Source organism: Bos taurus, chromosome 26 (genome assembly GCF_002263795.3).
Source record: "Bos taurus isolate L1 Dominette 01449 registration number 42190680 breed Hereford chromosome 26, ARS-UCD2.0, whole genome shotgun sequence".
Taxonomy (NCBI): Eukaryota; Metazoa; Chordata; class Mammalia; order Artiodactyla; family Bovidae; genus Bos; species Bos taurus.
The window spans coordinates 37,668,074-37,687,707 of NC_037353.1; the positions used below are offsets into that span (position 1 = coordinate 37,668,074).

The following is a 19,634-nucleotide window of genomic DNA, read 5'->3' on the forward strand; positions in this document are numbered from 1 at the left end:
TGTTTTAAGGCTTATGAGAAAGAGTTACTGAATGGCTACCATACCATGTACTGACTGTATAGAGCACTTATTTGCTCGCGTAATTCCCCCAAACCAGGCATCAGCACACTGTACATAAGGAAACAGCCCTAGATGGCTCACAAACACTATACCCTGGAGCCCAAACTGGAACCTGTATTAGTTTCCTAGCACCGCCACAACAGAATACCATAGACTGGGTGGCATAAAACACAGAAGCTTGTTTTCTCACAGTGGAAGTCAAAGATCAAGATGCCAGGAGAGCTGGTTTCTGGTAAAACCTCTCTCCTGGCTTACAGACAGCCACCTTCTTGCTGTAACCTCTCCTGGCCTTCCTGCTGTATCCTGCACACACCCTCTTTGCACACACCCTCTGCACACACACTTCTGGTATCTCTTCCTTTTCTTGTAAGAAGCCAGTCTTACTAGGATTAGAACTCCATCCTTATGAACTCTTTAACATTAATTACCTCCTTAAAGGCCCTATTATTTCAAATAGTTACACTGAAGGTTAGGGCTTTAACATTTTGGGGATACAATTTGTCCATAAAAGAACTCAAACATAACTCCAGAGCCGGGTCTACAGTTCCTGAGGCTGATTTGATGACCACCTTGATTTCTGCTGGAACACATGCTCTAAACCTGGCCTGCAGTTATCTGACAAGGATGGGCATGGTTTCACATGTACTACTGTGCTTGATTCTCACTCAGCAACAGGGTGAGGCATAGCTGCAGATCATTTCCCCATTTCACACAACAGGTTCAGAGAGAACAAAGAGCCTTGCTGGAGACTGCATCCTTTATTAAAAAGTCACATGAAATACATACCAACAAAATGAGGGTCTAAAGCAAGAAAGAAGAAAGTAATCCAGGAAACAGGGGATCCAAGTCAAGAAGGCAATGATGTCCTAAACCCAGATGACAGGACTGTGGCAAACCAAGGGACAAGTCCAGTTTGGGGAAGATGATGAAAACTCCAAGAAGGAACTCTCCAGAAAATAGGGAATGAAAGAAGAAATAAGGAAGAGATTCATTTTTCAATTAAATCTTGAAGATTTGGTTAAGACAATTTGGTAAGAGGATAAAAAAGAATTCAAACTTGACTCTAGGAACTGATTTGAAAAGCTCAAAGATTTTTAAATTGTAGTACAGAAAAGGAAGCATAAACCAGCATATTTGGCAGTTCTGCAATAAAAAAAAATTGTACAGACCTAACAGTAAGGTATATAATGTCAATCAAGCAAGATTTAAGTCTGCATAGAACATAATTGTTATTATATATAAAGAAGGATGCAGTTCAGTGAATGAACTGAAAACAGTGACATAACTGGATTGGGAAAGACAGAAAGGAACGTGCTGCTGCTGCTAAGTCGCTTCAGTCGTGTCCGCCTCTGTGCGACCCCACAGAGGGCAGCCCACTAGGCTTCCCTGTCCCTGGGATTCTCCAGGCAAGAATACTGGAGTGGGTTACCATTTCCTTCTCCAATGAATGCTGCTGCTGCTGCTGCTAAGTCGCTTCAGTTGTGTCTGACTCTGTGTGACCCCATGGACAGCAGCCCACCAGGCTCCTCTGTCCACGGGATTCTCCAGGCAAGAATACTGGGGTGGGTTGCCATTTCCTTCTCCAAAAGGAAGGTGAGAAGGTATCATTTAGCTAAATCTTCATCTATCTTAGAAGGAAGTCAATCAACAGAAAATATTTAAAGATGTTGAAGCAAGACAACTGACTGTATGACTTTGTTGAACAATATAGGCAATGTCATAATTAATTAGCTAACATTTACTGTCACAGCTAACGTTTACTGAGTACTTACTACATAAGTCATTTATTAATTCTTGCAATTTTGTAAGACAGATACTGTAATTAATCCCCATTTTGTAGATGAAGAAACTAGACACAGAGAGGTTAAAAACTTGCTCAAGGTTACACAATTAGTAAGTGGTAAAGCCAAGAAGAGAATCTAAGCAGTGTGGCTTCAAAATCTATGCTATTTATCACTGCCTCTTAAAAGTTGCTAAAAACAGAAATAGTACATATAAATGGTACTGAAGACTGTGACTTACGGGAGGAAAGTAGAGGGTTTAGGGAAGTAATCATTTGTTTTAATTATCAGTCCTTCTATTATGTTTGATTTTAAAATTATGTACATTAACTCAAATAAAAAGACATGCGTGCATGCATGGTAAGTCGCTTCAGTCGTGTCCAACTCTTTGCAATGCTATGGACTGTAGCCCGCCAGGCTCCTCTGTCCATGGAATTTTCCAGGCAAGAATACTAGAGTGGGTTGCCAGGCCCCACTCCGGGGGATCTTCCCGACCCAGGAATCAAACCCGTGTCTTTAAGTCTCCTACACTGGCAGACAGGTTCTCCAAGTGAAAAGACAGATGATATCAAATGCTGAAAAGGATGTGAAACTGCGAGTGTGCTATTATAACTACTGCAAAAGTGTGTGGCTATGTCTACTACAGCAGCATAGGCGCTTACCCACGACTCAGCAATCCTAGATACCCAACAGAAATGTGCACAATGTTCACCAGAAACATGTATAAGGATACTCAGAACAGCAATATCCAACTGTCTATCAACAGTAGAAGGGATAAATCGAGGTACATGTGGAAGACACCACAGCAAATATAATGAACAAACTATATACACCATAACATGGAAACAATCTCACAAATGTACTGTTGAGTCAAAGAACCAGAAAAACAATGAGTGTAAACACTATGGCTCAATTTATACAAGTTAAAAAACAGGCACCACCCCCCCCACCACCAAAATGCAATGGTGGTAGACGGCAGGACAGTGGTTACTCCTAAGCAGAGTAGGGAAGGTAGCACATGAAGGACTTCCTGATTGCTGGTAATATTCTATTCCTTGTTCTGAATGCTGTTTTGTTCATTTTGTAAAAATTCACTGAACTGAACTTTTACAGTTAGTATGCGTTTTAAGCAGTGAGTTATACTGCAGTAAAAGTTTAAAAGAAAAACCATGTTTAATTTAAAAATATGTTACTTTGATAACATTTTAAAAATACATATTTAAAATTTTACACTTACAAAAATGCCAAGCCTTCTTCTCATATGTGGATCTGAGAGAATCTTTTTTAACATCTAAAATATGTTTTTGCTCTAAGATGTTTCAAGACTGTTCTATAAGCACCCTGAATGCCAGCTGGTGACATCTCCATCACATGGCAGCAGTAAAACTGTTTGCAAACACTGGTATCTTTAGAGAAGAGGCTTTACTACAAACCCAATATAAAAATATTCTCAGGCCTAAATCTACTTTGGACTTCACCAAGGGTTCTTGCATCCTTGCCATAATAACAAATCAGCTAGAGTTTTCAACTCAATAAAAGGGAAAACTTTTTACCAATTAAGAGATAATAACAACAATAAAAAAGGCATAACTGTCTCGAGACATTGCTTGCCTCCTATTTCTCAAAATATTCATGTAGAGGTTGGATGAGGCCTTGTCAAGGAGGCAAGGTGTTGTGTAAACATGATTTAGAGTCATACAAACACAGATTATAGTCCCAGTTCCTAGATATTTGTTTCAAAATAATCAAAGGAGGGGAGCATGGGAAGATACAGATGATCAAAAGTGACTACAAGTTCATGACTGTCTGGCTACAGATAATGGGGTTTATCAAACTCTTTCTTTTAACTTTTGAGTAAGCTTGAAATTTCCCATAATGGAGAATTAGAAGTTTATTCTATATACTAAAACAACTTGGATTCTCTCTTTTTCTTTCCTTTCTTTTCTATACTTTCCTTAGCAACATCATTTGCTCTCACTGCATCTATGAATTCCATATATTTATGCTTAAAAGTAAATGGAATACCTTTGCTTCGAACTTGCTCCTCCTTTCCTGTTTTCTCTTACTGGCATCATTGATTTCATGAACTCTTATAAATCTGAAGTTAACTTGTACCTCCTCCTCACAACCAACCAGTTCCACCTCCGCTCCCCCAATTCCATACTGCTAAACTGTCTCTTCTACTATTCTTCTGCGTTCCCCACTAGCTTGGTTCAGGTTATCAATGATTACTCAGAATTTTGTGACTTCTAAAATTATGTTTCCTCTTAAAAAAGACTATTCTCTGAACCAAAAACAAGAGGCTTTGTCCTTTATTTTCTTTAAAAAGCAACTTCACAGGACTATTAATTAGAGCGTTCACACATGTCAAGCACCTCACAGAGTTTTCAGCAAGTAACAGGTATACCAATGCTAGGTTTCTCCCTTCTCTGTGCTTGAGTCTCATCAAACTGGCTTTCTTAATGTCCCTAAAGATAGTACACAGTGTCCTGATTCTGTTCCTTTGCTATTTCTTCTACCCACACTAAACTTCCATCCCTTCTCCCTAGGTCTAAAGCCACACCATCCTTCAACAATCAGCTTAAATGTCATATCCCTTCAACAAAGGTTTACTGTGTTCAAGAATGGAGAGACCAATCACAGTCAGGCTCTCAGAGACTAGTCTTATCTCAGGCTCAGGAACATAAACAGCACTACATCCTGCCTAATGAGCAGTAGAACAAGCAGATATGAGCAGGCCACTGGGAGTTCTTGTGGTTTTTGCCTTTTAGTCTGACAGTCTTGACTTTCTCACATTAAGAACTAGCAAACATAAATGTGCTCCCAAATCTCCTAGACCAAATATATAAACTAGATAAATCAGTGGTGATCGTTTCAAAATGTGTCTCCATTCATTGTTCTTCAGAGGCACCTCAGTAGTCATTTAAAGAAAGAGTTCTCCTGGTGCATTTAAATATCATCACAAACCTCTATTAGTCATAACTTGTATGGTGCCCATTATTATGCAAAGTACGGTACACATACAAAACCGTCTGTAATGAGAAAGAAAACAAAGTACAAGTAGTTCGAAACACTCTTTATTTTCTATATTGGTAAACTATGGACCTAAATTTCAAATCTTCTATTTTATGTAGACAATTTATCTGATATTACACTAAAAAGAAAACTCATACACCAGGCTCCTCCGCTCAGCAAGGTTAGCACAGCCGTATTATTTCTCCTGAGAGACTTGTCTGCCTGCTAATCACTCTGATCTTGTAACTGGCCCCAGATGGTAAGTTCCTAATTTACACTATTCAAGTTCTCCTTCAAAGTCACCTCCTCTCTAACCAGCAGCCCCCTCCCCACCCCCACCGTCTGGTCACAGCTTCCTCAACTATACTCTAAAAGCACTTGACACACATTTCTGTTATGTCACTAATCACCCCGTTTACATGTCTGTCTGTCTGTGGTTCTCCCACACCTCCCACTGCTCCCAGCTAAACAGGGAGTTGCCTGAAGAGAGGAAACATCTATAGCAGGTAGTCCCGAGGAGTGGTTAAGAGCAGACTCTGGAGCCAGACAGCTGGGCTTGGGATCCTGTTCTGCCACTTTGCAGCAACATGACCCTGAGTCAACTCTTGCCTTTAAGCCTCAGTTTCCTCATATCAGAAGGAGGACAATAATAACAACTATCTCACAGTGCTGTTACAAGGATTACAAGAAATAATGTAAAGCACTTAGCGTCCTTCACGTCTCAGTTTCTTTTTTACATGGTAGTTTAAAGCAGTGGTATGGACACAGATTTTAGTTAAGACTTAGTTTTGAATTTCAGTTCAGCACTTATTAGCTTTGAGACCTGGGCAAGCTATTTCAACTTTGAGAGCCTCAGTCTCTCCATCCGTAAACGTAGTATAATAATTAGAACCTATCTTATAGGGTTACTCTAAGGATTAGATGAGAAAGTTCACATAAAGCATTTGGCATAGGGAGATGCACTAGAAATATTTCCTGTCAAACTTTCTATTTATTTATTTGAAGGCTGGTTTCCTAGAGACATGTCAGACAGCAAACTTCTTCCCTCCCACAAGGAACCATCTCCGGACTTGGCATTCACCATGGATGATGTTCAAGATTGTAGGTGTTTGTCTTCCTTGGACTTCAGATTTCACATGACCCTGGTTCAGTCACTCTACTAGCTGACCTTTTAAAAACTGTGTCCTTTGTGTGGATATAAACTTGCAAGTGCAAAGAAACAAGTTAACAATAGCCAGTATGCTTCCCTACCTTAGGTATCACCTTTATACTTCTGTGTCATTAAGCTTTTTAAACAAAGGCTTATATTAAATTGATTATGACACTGCGTGGGTTTCTTAAGGAAACCCACACAGAATTGTTCTATTTATGGAATTCCTTGGGGCACACTAAGTGGATAAAGTTCATACTTGGGGAAATGATTTTAATTTCTGTACTCCTGGGGAGAAAAAAGTACTTCTAAGTGGTAATGAAACTAATAAAAACAAGAATAACAAATAATATTACAAAAAAACTTTCTCTCTTGCTCATTCATCCATACACCCTCTACCTAATATGAGAGGTTCACTTTTATCCAAACTCCTAATTCTGCACAGACTAATCAAGGTCTAATGTTACAAAATTTTCTGAAGTGGTTTTATATATAGGCTGACAAGAGTGATAACAGAGGCTGCAAGTCCCTCACTAAAGAACTCAATAGCTGGTGACTCAAAGGTGAGTCAGTGTTAACTGATATCCTATGCATGAGAGAGATAAAGTATCAATCAAGATGAGTTGCTCAGGAAACCAAAGCAATTCTCTTGACCAGTCAAATAAATCCATCTTTTTATGTTCATCACAACCTACAACGTGAAGGTCTCTTACCATGGCCTGTGACCAATTACATTGACATTCTAAGCTTTCATGAAGCTTAAAATAAAGGTAAGCAATTGATCCCTAAAATGGCCTTTCAATTAGATAAACTATATTCATGGGCTTTACTGCAGACTAAGGTTGCCATGATTTGTCTCCTCATACTTCACGAATTTCAAAATACCTGAACTAAATCTGTGCTATCTACCATTTCAGAATGAGTAAACAAAAGCTATCATATTATGCTACAAACATTTACTTAAATTCTTCCCATGTTAAGAGTCTGCAATTCTAGTCCTGATTAAAATCCAAACTTAAATATTGAGAACTAATAACCTTCCCAAATATTAAAATAGACCAGATACCATCTCCTGAATTTTACAGAATATTGTACTTGATAATGGTGAGAACAAAACAAAAATTTCAGTGTGTTATAAAAATAATTATCATACAATGAAATTAGCTATAGAAGAATGACTCTTAACTTCAGCTATACCAAGTTTCACAGAACTAAAAGCTTTGAATAATTTACTTGCTTGACCAAACAACTAAGGTAGAGAGACTGTGCCGTCAGCAACCACATCCGTTCTTAGTAATGAGTATGAGTATAACCTTACATGCATGAAAGGCTATTGTGTGAGGAGGACAATGAGTTAGCACACACCACCAGATACTCTGTTTAGTAGATACTGATGCCTGCATGAAACAGCTGTACTAAGAACACAGTCATTTTCAAAACAGAGATTCTTATAGCCAGCTACTAAACAGAAATACTATCTCCCCATATTGCTACTGAAGATTTTACAGCCCCTCAAAAAAAAAAAAAAAATGCTAAAAACAATAGTCACTTATAACTGCAGATTATCTAGGAGGATATGGAGTCGATCCTAGCAGAAACACCATTTCTAAACAAACACCTATTCAATAATAGGCACATACCTCACCAAATGAAACGTAACAGGTACTTTATACAAAAGAATGCATGCATGCTCAGTCGCTTCAGTTGTGTCCAACTCTCTGAGACCAGGCCTCTGTCATGGGATTCTCCATGCAAGAATATTGGGAGTGGGTTGCCATGTTCTACTCCAGGGGATCTTCCCCACCCGGGGATCAAACCTGTCTCCCCAGCGTCTCCTGCACTACAGGCAGATTCTTTACTGCTGAGCCACCTGGAAAGCCAGATACAAAAGAATAAACTCTTCTAAAACATCTTTACTGTTGTGCTTGCTAATCAGCATGTTTGTTTTAAGTACATATCAAGAAAAACTAATTATGCTGGGGAAGGGGAAATTGTGCAGCTTTTTAATCAAAGTTATGCAAATCAAAGCACAGATATTTCTGTAATTCACCTAGCATATCATCAGCTCCTTTCCCCCTACAATATATAAAGAATTTATGGGCATAAAATAAAGACCCAATGTGCTGATTACAGAAAAAATACATGTTCTGAAGCATTCAGCTGGTTTTAAGAAAACTGGTAATTATGTGAAAATAAGTTTTATTGTTATTCTGTATCAGTCCAAGGGAAGGATGATAATCTAGTTTATCAATACTGACCTTTCCAAAGAACGTGAAAATAAAAAACCAAGGTTTCTAGAGTGTTAGAGAAGGTTGCAAATGGATTCATGTTTTGTCTTTGTAAGAATCAGAGGAAGAGAGATGGTGTCCATAAAGTGCCAGACAGACCTTGAAGTCAGCACTGTGAACTTTTGGAAACCTCAATTAGCATCATTTGAGTGCATGTATGTGTGTTGGGAGAGAAGGCATCCCTCTTCAGTACTGATTTTATAATCAGAATTGGACTACATATCATCAGTCTGTGTTTATAATGACAACCTTCAACCATTAAAAAAAAAAGTTAATATATTCTATACATTCCATTTACAGAAAGTCAACGAACAGGTATTCTTCAGACTAAATTCAAAATCCCAACACTTCAGTTACAAGGCTGAGTTCACTTTGTGAGAATTTAAGTATATGCTTAGGATTTGGGCAGTTTCTATATCACACACAGAAACACACACACAATGTATCAGTAAAAAGTCTGTGCAAAAAAAATAATTCCACACGTAACACACTAATGTACTTTTTTATATAGGATAACTAAAAGGTGATAAGGAAGCAAGGACCTGAAAAGTGACAGGGTGAGCTCTTTGGCTATCTGTGGGAAAAATATTCCTGGAGAACAACCAGCCAAGGCCTTGGGTGCAAGATTGGAGTGTGAGAACACTCAGGAAGCTGAAACAAACTAAGTAAGAGGAAGAGGTATAGAATATAAGGTCAGAGCCAGAGGAAATAAGAGAGATAGAAAATAAGGTATGGCCAGGAGTGGAATAAATCAGTGAATTAGACCTATACATACTGCCTGGAGGGATGTTCGTGTTACACCTACAAACCAATTTTCATGGTCACATTTATATTACACTCCCCATTTTTTTATTAAGGAGAAAAGGATGGGGACATGGAGAGGGAGGGAAAGAGGAACAGACAGGCACCTCTTCAGTATATAAGAGGCTTGTATATGTGTGTTTGAGCGTAAGAGTTGTATTGATGTACCTGTGATTGAGCAGAGCTGGGTGTACACCACAAACTTAACAATGGGTATATCGAGGAATGAAATTAAAAGGGAGAGGAGTATATTTTCAACTCCTTAATGCTCCTAAATACAACACTTGAACACTGGCAAAAAAAAATGGGGGAAAAACAAAACAAAAAAACATACTCCTTCAAAAAAATTCTCCTTCATAACATACTCCTTCAAATCACAAGAAAAAAAAAACTAGTATCTACTCAAAGATATATAGAGAAATGTCTGTGGTACCATTATTTACATTAGTGAAAAACTGGAGGAAAAAATCAACAAGAAATTGGTTAACTTGTGGTACTTGCAATCACTGTAATTCCAAGCACCTTTAAAAAGAAAATAAAGCAGGTACATTTAAAAACCTAAGATACAGTGAGTAAAACAAACAAAAAAAGCAAGATGCTAACAGTGGGATACCAACTGTTTTTATAAACTAGTAACAAATTACAGGGGCTTCCCAGGTGGCACTAGGGGATATATCCATTTGCCAATGCAGGAGACACTGGTTGGATTCCCTGGGTAGGTAAGATCCCCTGGAGGAGGAAATAGCAACCTGTTCTAGTGTTCTTGCTGGGAGGATCCCATGGACAGAGGGAAGCTCCAATACTCTGGCCACCTGATGTGAAGAGCCAACTCCTTGGAAAAGACCCTGCTGCTGGGAAAGATTAAATGCAGGAGAAGAGGGTGGCAGAGGATCAGATGGTTAGACAGCATCACCAACTCAATGGACATGAATTTAAGCAAACTCCGAAAGATAGTAAAGGACAGGGAAGCCTGCTGTGCTGCAATCCACAGGGTCACACTAAGTCTGACATGACTCAGTGACCGAACAACAAATTAGAATACATTTAGAAAAAATTATGGAAGAATAGTCCCTGAATTTAACAGTTTTAAGAAAACATATTATAGGAGATTTTCCACTGTGATTTTCTCTAACAGTTAGATTTTCCCTGTTTGTATTTTTTTTACAATGATCTTATCACTCATTTGAAAAGATAAATTTTTTTTACAGTATCACCTAACAAATTTCTGACATCTCTAGCAAAATGTGACAAATGTAGAATAATCAATAAATGTGTACATTCAATTAGTTACTAAAGCAAAGATATATTTATTCAGTAGATATTATATATGACATTTATTATCTCTAACTAGATAGATATTACTTCGTCTCCATTTTACAAATATGGAAACTGAGACTAAGAGAAGATAAAAGCCTTTTATCCAAGGTCCTTTTGAGCAGCAGAATGCTGAATTAAAGTATATGGTAATCCAAAGCTCTATTTACTGGAATAGATAACTGAAGGACTTCTCTGTAGCCTCAAACAAAAGAATGAAATAATTCCACAGTACTGACAGCTTCTCTGTAACACCTGCAGTTCTACTCATTTGAAGGTAAATAATTAACACTTACACCTCATTTTTCCCTACAAATACATTAAGTATGTGGTTTTATTGGAGTCCTAGCAATTTGGCACGGAGAAGGCAATGGCACCCCACTCCAGTACTCTTGCCTGGAAAATCCCATGGATGGAGGAGCCTGGTAGGCTGCAGTCCATGGGGTCGCACAGAGTCGGACACACTGAAGTGACTTGGCAGCAGCAGCAGCAATTTGGCAAGAGAGATTTTGAAACTACTCTGTAAAACTTCTGCTAATGACCAGGTAGGCGCTTTACAACTTTCCAACGAAGTGTGATGTGCTCTGAGGTCATGACAAAAGTGTTGGTAGGTCCTATGATGTTAGAAAGAAACAAAGGGATTTAACAGCACTTGTTTCTTGGTGACAATGTTCGGAGGGTACGGAGAATGAGAAGGGAAAAAATGCTGGGTCAGTGAGCCATAGAAGCCATAGAAGAAGGCCAGCAAAAGTATGAAGTGCTTAATAATTATTTCAGAAGATTAATTTTAGTTGTATTTATGGGAACAAAATTGTATTCCTTTGTGTTTACTATGCAACCTGGGTTAAGAACGCTAGACAGGTTTGCAGGGGACCAAAAATTCCATGAAATTAAACTGTTTATGCATTTTTCTGTGAAGTACCACAGTTATCATTAGCTTTCCAAAAAGATAGGACCCTCAAAAAAAGGTTTAAAAGTACCTTTCAACATATTGTATATGCACACATGTTCCTTTTTTGTATACACTCAAGCACAGTTTTTTTTTTAATTTTATTTTTAAACTTTACATAATTGTATTAGTTTTGCCAAATATCGAAATGAATCCGCCACAGGTATACATGTGTTCCCCATCCTGAACCCTCCTCCCTCCTCCCTCCCCATATCAAGCACAGTTTTGTTGTTTTTTTTTTTCAGGGCTTTCTGTTTCAGGGTTTAGACCAGGGATTAGCAAACCTTTTTTAATAATGGACCAGAAAGGAAATATTTTAGAATCCATGGGCGAATATGGTCTGTTGCAAATTCTTCTTTTTGTTTGAACAACTTTAAAATGTAAAGTTAAAAAATGTAAAAGCCATTCTTAATTTGTGAGTCTAGCACCAATTTGTTTGCAAACTCCTGGTATATTTAGCGTAACCACTGATTTATCTCCATAGAAATAACACAGCATGGCTTTGGGAGTCCAGGACTTTTTAAAAGGACTCTGAGAAAGTCACTAACCCCCTGGAAGTCTCCAGTCTCCAACGTCTCTGTAAAACTGAGATACCGACTTCCTATAGAGCTCCTGTAACTATGAAAAAAGAAAGACAGCAAGTATGTGGAAGTACACACAGCGCTTTGCACATAGTCAGCAAGCTGATTTATGCCCTGTGCCTCTATACCATGCGATAGACTAGCAATATTTATGAGTCAATATGAACTGTTTGATAGGCATGCTCCTTCAACGCAATCTGCTCTATAGTGATCTGCCTTGGCTATTTCCAGTAACACAGTAGAGCTTTCTCAGAAGCCAACAGATCTCTACACTACTGATTAGACTCTAACAGCTTCCTCATTATTCTTCTTCTCTTTTCAATATGTAAGTCAAATTTTTAGAGCAAAGATTTAATTTTCAATATACTATTTTCCATCTAAAGAGTTTTAAATGTCTAAATCATAATAATTCAAAATAGCTGAAGAAAACTCAACTTGCAAGAAGTTAAAACCAGCACTAAACTGGAACACACTCAGGTATTCCAAGGTCATAAAACATTATACAGCACAAAGTAATCAAGTGTTCGCCTAGCAGACACTGATCGCTCCTCTTCATTTCTCACAAAACTGAAGGTCTTAAATACATACAAATGCCAGTATAATGAGCTTTAACTGTTTTTTGTTTTTCCCAGGAAAAGTAACCAGCTTGAAAGCATGAACTATGCTATAACCATTTTTATCATCATACTCTTACACAACACTAGGTATGGTGTGTGTGTGTGTTTTAGTCACTCAGTATTGTCCAACTGTTTGCGACCCCATGGTCTGTAGCCCACCAGGCTCCTCTGTCCATGGAATTGTCCAGGCAAAAATATTGGAGTGGGTTGCCATTTCCTTCTCCACCTGGTATGGTAGTCTTCAGGAAATAGTTACTAAAAATAAGTGACTATTTTAAAAATGACAATTATTTATCTAAGACAATGTTATCTTACAATTCCATTTATATAGAGATACTCATCCGAGCAGAAGTACAAGAAAAAACAAATAAAAAATTAGCTATTACTCTAGAATAGCTAGAGTGATATCCCAATGTCTGTCTTCACTGTCCCAAAGAACCAAAGGTGAGCTTTATTTCCTACCAATATGAGTTAAGTAAAATGATTAGTAGCTATTTTAAAGTTTTTCCAGCCTAAGCCAAGGTATCTTTTAAAAGCTGTCCATATACAGAAAGAAAAGTATGAAAGTGTAAGTGAATAAACACAGTACAATACATTTAACTTTACAAATGATTTTGTCAGCTTTCAGAGAATTCACTTTGAAAATTTTTAAGAAGACATTGATTACTAGAAACTATCTTTACCTCCAGTATTCAATAAAATTTTAAAAAGTTATAATTAACATTAAGAATAAATGTTTTTCTTTCTCAACTCAGACCAAGGAAGAAATAACACAATTAGAAGCTACTTTATAGAGTATGAAGCTTTCCAGACCAGGCCTAAATTAGTTCTCTGAAATTAATCATATATTAGAGAAGATACAGATAATTATGCTAAAAGATCCTATCGAACTAAATACAGACCTATCCTCAATCTCTAGTCACTAAGAATATGTGAAAATTTTCTACAAATATATATCAGAACATTGAATGAAACAGTTTTGACAAAATAGTAATGCTCAGAAGACATTCCATGAACTTGAAAAGTGAAGTTTTCCAATATTTGTTCCATACTCATTTATTAAATTCAAATAGTGTCAATAAGTAGATGCCTCCTTATTTGTAACTCAGAGAAGTAAACACTTATACATAGTTAATTGATGACCTACACTTTGCACTAAAGCAAAAGTCCAGCAAACTCAAGGGAAAAGCAGCCACTGTCTATTTACTATCACTATACTGCAGAGAAATGAAAAACATTTCAAGGGATTTTTAAAAGATTTCCAATAGAATGATGTTTTTAATATTCAACATTATAATGATAATATCTTTTACAAAATAAAGTTGTTCAGTGAAAGGCTTTTCAAAGATATAATGTTTAAAAAGGGATAAAAATGATCACCCTCTACTACCCAGTTACTAACTCTCTTCCCACTTGTAGTGAAGAGCAAGAGTAATGTTCTTCATTTAGTAAGCTACTTCAAATGTATATATAATGCCAGGCCAGGCAAGTGTCATCAGTAAATGTAGCAAGTGGGTGGGGACTCACTCTTATGTACCAGCTTCCTGCAGCTGTGACTAGACTCCATCTCTCCCGTCTTATTATTGCTAGGACAAATGCAAGCCTAGTGCTTTAAGACCTTCCAGATTTTCCTAAGAGAAGCCAGAAATCCAAATCATGCAATGTTTTCCATTTTTAAATGTTGGCAATGAAGAAGCAAAAAATCTATAGTGCAGGCCAAATTGAAAGTACCTACGAACCAGATCTGGCCTTTCAGTATGCAACCACTGCTGACGACTCAGCAATGATACCCCAGGAAAAGGAGCATCAGTAAGAATCTCAAATACCTGACCTGCAAACCCTAAACTCCTCAGGACTATTACTCAGATTTCATGCTGAAGATGGGTTCTCCACGTAGTCAAGAGCACTGGTAACCCACAATTCTCTGCTAATAGGAAATTAAATTAAAAAAAATTTTTTGAGAACAAAAAAAAAAGAAAAGAACACTGATGGTAATCTTTTCCTCTTGAAGACTAATTTTTGGTTAATAATAATTTTAAAAATGATGGCTTTACTATTTTAAAGAAATACTATTTTAAGAAAAAAATCAAAAAAATTAACACTGATAGTGACATTGGAATATTAATAAAATTAGAATAATATGTAAAAAAATGTATACTCATTAAAAAAATACTACAACTTTTACCAACTATGTTAGCTGGGTAAAATGAAGTGTCAATCAGCTAGGTCCTTAGAAAGCAGCCAACCACTTGAGCTGCCCTCTCATCTCCTGATGAGAACTGGTAGCCCTGATGGTCCACTTTACACTTTTACTTTAGCAACATGAAAATGGAAAAACAAACGAAGAGGGGGAATAAGTGACAACAAGGCCAACTGTGAAGATATTTCTGCTTTATAATAATTTCAAGTGCCAAAAGATCCTAAGACTCAAAACAGTTTTCTTTACTGCTTTAGCTCTACTAAGTAGATTAGACAGCTAAAAAGGATAAACTAGCAAGACCTTCTATTTGGAAACAAAATCTGCTGGATTAAAAATGAAACGCTAAATAGGGCAGCACCCAAAGATTTAACCTTATGATTTAAATTTAAAAGGAATCTTTCGCAAAACTAATTTAAGGGGGAAAAAAAGCTGTACAGTCATATGCCTCTTAAAAGAGTTCTCAGTTAATTTGGAAGGATACCCCCACATACAGTATTTTGATGGCATACTTTAAAAATCCCTTAAGGACAACACAGTACAGTTTAAGAAAAAAGGGCAGTCTGGCTTTATCTGAGCTGGATTTCACCATCTGACAGTTGTGTGACTTTAAGCAAGTTATTTAGCTACTCTGAGCACTCTTCCCCCATCTATAAAAAAGGAGAAACCATAGCTATTTTAATTCTCATTATGAGAATTGTGACACATCTTAAATGTATTTTAATTTATTCTCTTTGCTGAAACTTGAATTTGCTCCACAACATCAGTAGTTTAAAATATTCCTGGCAGAACAGCTACACACAGATAAGAGAACTCAACACTTTGTGAAGCAGCACTCCCCATCCTCATACGTCTATCATTCTCTTTTACTAAACTAAAATCAGCTTCCTAGTTACTTCAGTGTTACCCATCAATGACATTCTAGCTAAATCTTATTAAGTACAGCTAATTCAATCCTCACTAAACTCCAACCTCCATTAGGGTTGAGACTGTACTGAAACCCTGTACCCAGAAAAATGGTAAGCACATAGCAGACACACAGTAAATATTTACAAATTGAGTGATACATTCTGTGCAGCACTTACTGACTATTGAAATGCTTTGGAATACAGAGCACAAGTGTGTAGACTTCCGGAGGTGACCATTTAACATTTAAGGTTTAAAAGTTGAAATATCATAACACCCAAACACACCCAAGATTTTTAGGTTTTCTAAAAATCCTTTTGGATACAGTAAATAAAAGCAATTTGACTATATTTCAAATGATGATGCTATTCATTACACAGATGCTAAAGTTCCTTCAAAGGAAATAAACCTATTAATGGCTCCATGACTCCTAATCATAATTTCCTTCAGATTTAACTGAATTTCAAGTCGACATTGAAAACAACCAACCAACTCAAAATGACATGTAATCCCATTGCTGCTGCTAAGTCACTTCAGTCGTGTCGGACTCTGTGTGACCCCATAGACGGCAGCCCACCAGGCTCCCCCATCCATGGGATTCTCCAGGCAAGAACACTGGAGTGAGTTGCCATTTCCTTCTCCAATGCATGCAAGTGAAAAGTGAAAGTGAAGTCGCTCAGTCGTGTCAGATCCTTAGGGATCCCATGGACTGCAGCCTACCAGGCTCCTCTGTCCATGGGGTTTTCAGGCAAGAGTACTGGAGTGGGGTGCCACTGCCTTCTCCATTACCACTGGCTATCCTGCAAATAACTCCCAAATATTAGTAATAGCTTAGTCAAGTTTTTGGCATCTTAAAGCCACTTAGAAAATATAAGAACTGAAGTTGTGAAAACATATCAAAATCTGTAACAACTTTCTCTCATGACTTTCTCAGCCACACACTGCTATAAACACCTCACTGCTTAAACACTGCAACTCATTGAGAATTTAGTCACATATTTCAGCGCTGAAAGAGTAGGTTTCATAAAGTATGTTCTACTTCACAGAACAGGAAATCAGTGACCAGTTCACCATCTTCTGCAAATCTATGGAAATTTTTCCATTATAAATTTCTGCCACCTGTCAGTTTTAAGCTGTCACTGTGCTATTAGCCTAAACAAACACAATTACTAAGGCAAACCTGCCACATAACACAAGTCAACTCCGTCCCAAACAAAAAACATTCCTGAATTACCTGGGTCACTGATGTTTTAAACTGTGGTAGCAAATTAGTGATCTAGAAACATGTAACTTCCACTAAAGGGAACTAGGTAAGGCAAATACCAGACTGACAATTTTACGGCAAAGAAAAAAATCCAAAAGGGTTAAACACTTTGCTATGCTAAGTCGCTTCAGTTGTGTCGGACTCTGTGTGACCCCAGATGGCAGCCCACCAGGCTCCCCGTCCCTGGGATTCTCCAGGCAAGAATACTGGAATGGGTTGCCATTTCCTTCTCCAATGCATGAAGGTGAAAAGTGAAAGTGAAGTCGCTCAGTCCTGTCGGACTCTGAGGGACCCCATGGACTGCAGCCTATAGGGCTCCTCCATCCATGGGATTTTCCAGGCAAGAGTACTGGAGTGGGGTGCCATCGCCTTCTCCGGTTGAACACTTTAAGTAAAATTAAAAATGTATCTGTTTTAGAAGAACCATATATGACCCTTCAACACGGACAAGCCTTCCCAGACCAAAGTGAAGACTCTAGCCCCACAAAACTTCTTTTCCCCTTCCACTTCTACGATATTAAAAATAAATAAGTAAAAACCCAAACCCTTGTACATTAATCACAAAAATCAAGCCGCCAAATACAGGTAGGCTTTACAAAGTCAAACTCACTACCCATCTTAAAATACTACCTGCTGGGCAATTTCAGGTACTGTGGGAGAAGCCTACAGCCAAGTAGAGATTAAAGGTCAGGGGGCAGCCTGGGGTTGTGCTACAGAATTTACCCCAGACGACATCAGCACAAAAGGTACAGAGAAGTACAAGGTGTGTAGGCTCCCAACTCGTTTCCAATTTGCAGTGGAAAAGTATTCCTTTCCGATAGACGCTGCCTCTGCCTTCAAAGTTGCCAAATGACATGTAATCCCACTGCTGCTGCTACGTCGCTTCCGTCGTGTCCGACTCTGTGCGACCCCATAGACGGCAGCCCATCAAGCTCCCCCATCCCTGGGATTCTCCAGGCAAGAACACTGGAGTGGGCTGCCATTTCCTTCTCCACTGCATGAAAGTGAGAAGTAAAGTGAAGCACCACGGCAAAACTGGCCTGCGGTTGCAAAATACAAGAGCTCTGGGCTCCCAGCACACTCCTCATGCCTGTACTTGGTATCCACGCACAGTTTCTCAATGTGGCCAACGCGATGCTGCAAAGCTGCCCTCAATGCAGCAACCACCTAGAGAAATAGTTTCTCAACAGTCCCAGAGCCGTCCGGGGAGGGCGGGACTTCCCTTCCATTTTCAATATGCTGCTTCGACCCGCGCTGACAGCACCGTGGATGACCAAGAGCACACGGAAAAGGCTCCCAGCTCCTTATTAATGCCCTTCGGAAGCAAAGAATGTGGGCACTTAATCGAGGGCCTTGTCCAGGGTGGGCAAGAGCCCTGGAAAGCAGGGGGTGTATAAGTCTTTGCCCTTCCCACCCAACGACGGAGGCAGTGTCCTGCCAGGCTCAGGGTCCCAGCAGCCAGGGGGCCCTCGCGCCCGGGCGACCTTCCCCCGCAACCTTCCTCTCACCTGATCTTGTAACTCGGGAGGGTGTGCTTGCGCTTGATGATCTTCTTGAGCTGGTTGACGATGAAGGAGGTGAGCTGGGGCAGGGGCCGCCCTTCGAACTGGGAGCGCACCTCGAAGTCGATCAGCGGGTCCTCCACGAAGGAGAAAAACCAGTGGGTGAAGGGCACGCGGGTGAGGACGAAGCGCAGCCTCCCCACCACCCGTGACAGCTTGACGAACAGGTAGGCGGACTTGCCAAAGACCAAGTCCACGTCGATGGCCAGGTGGAAGCCCCCGTTGTACTCCACCTCCGCCTCGAAGGCCAGCTCCTCGGGGGTGGTGGCGGGCGGCAGCGCCTCCCCCTCGGGGCCGTCGGGCTCCCCGGTGGCCGAGGGCGCCACGGGCCGGAGGAGCCGGATGGTCTTGATGAAGGGCACGGTCTCGCCCAGGAACACGTCCCGCAGGCTCAGCCCCTCCAGCAGGCGCCCAGCCGTCTTGGTCTGCAGCAGCTCCTCGAACTCCACCTTGATCTTCTTGGTGACCCAGCGGCGGGCCAGTGCAGTGTCCCGCAGCTCCCGGAACAAGAACAGGATGATGGCGTTAAGGAAGTAGCAGGTCTCCCGCGTCGGCGGGGCGGGGGTCTCGGGGGCCGGGGTCGCGCCGCCCTCGGGGGGCCCGCCAGAGGGCTCCTCAGCCCCGCCGCCGCCGCCATAAAGGTACTCTCTCAGGGGCAGGTCTGGCACCGGCTTGATGTAGCGGAAGCCGTCGGCCGCGCGGGCGGCCTCGTCCGGCGGCGGCTCAGGCTGTTTGCGGTAGAGCAGCAGGAACTGAGTGAGGAGCGTGAGGAAGGAGCCCAGCACGGCCGACGCCAGGATCATGAGGAGCAGCCCCATCCCGCCGCCGCCGCCGCCGCCGCCGCCCGGGACGCCCGGGCCCTTGCCCCAGCGCCCACAGCGCCGCTTGCTTCACGCCGCCCTCCCCGCTGCCTCCATCTTGAGGACATCGGGCGGCGGGGGTCGGAGCAAGCGGCACACTGGGCCTCGTCCGGGGGCTCCGGACCGCGCGATGCGGCGCCCGAGTCTGCGGCGGCCTCAAGCTCCCTCAGACACTCCCGGAGGCGGCTGCCGTGGTGGCGGCGGCGGCGGCGGCGGCGGCGGCGGCGGCGGGGGCGGGAGGGGGCGGAACGGCGCCTCCCTCCGACCGCCGCTAATTGGACGAACGGCG

General features: G+C 40.5%; 1 protein-coding gene across 1 annotated transcript in view; it reads right to left on the reverse strand.

Moving 5' to 3' along the window:
- PDZD8 (PDZ domain containing 8) overlaps positions 1–19,557 on the reverse strand; it is an 80,912-nt gene extending 61,355 nt beyond the window's left edge. The window contains 1 exon segment of the mRNA NM_001192510.3: positions 18,432–19,557. Within this exon segment, the coding sequence (NP_001179439.2) occupies positions 18,432–19,303 (872 nt within the window). The 5' untranslated portion in view covers positions 19,304–19,557.
- Between the last annotated feature and the right edge of the window lie 77 nt (positions 19,558–19,634).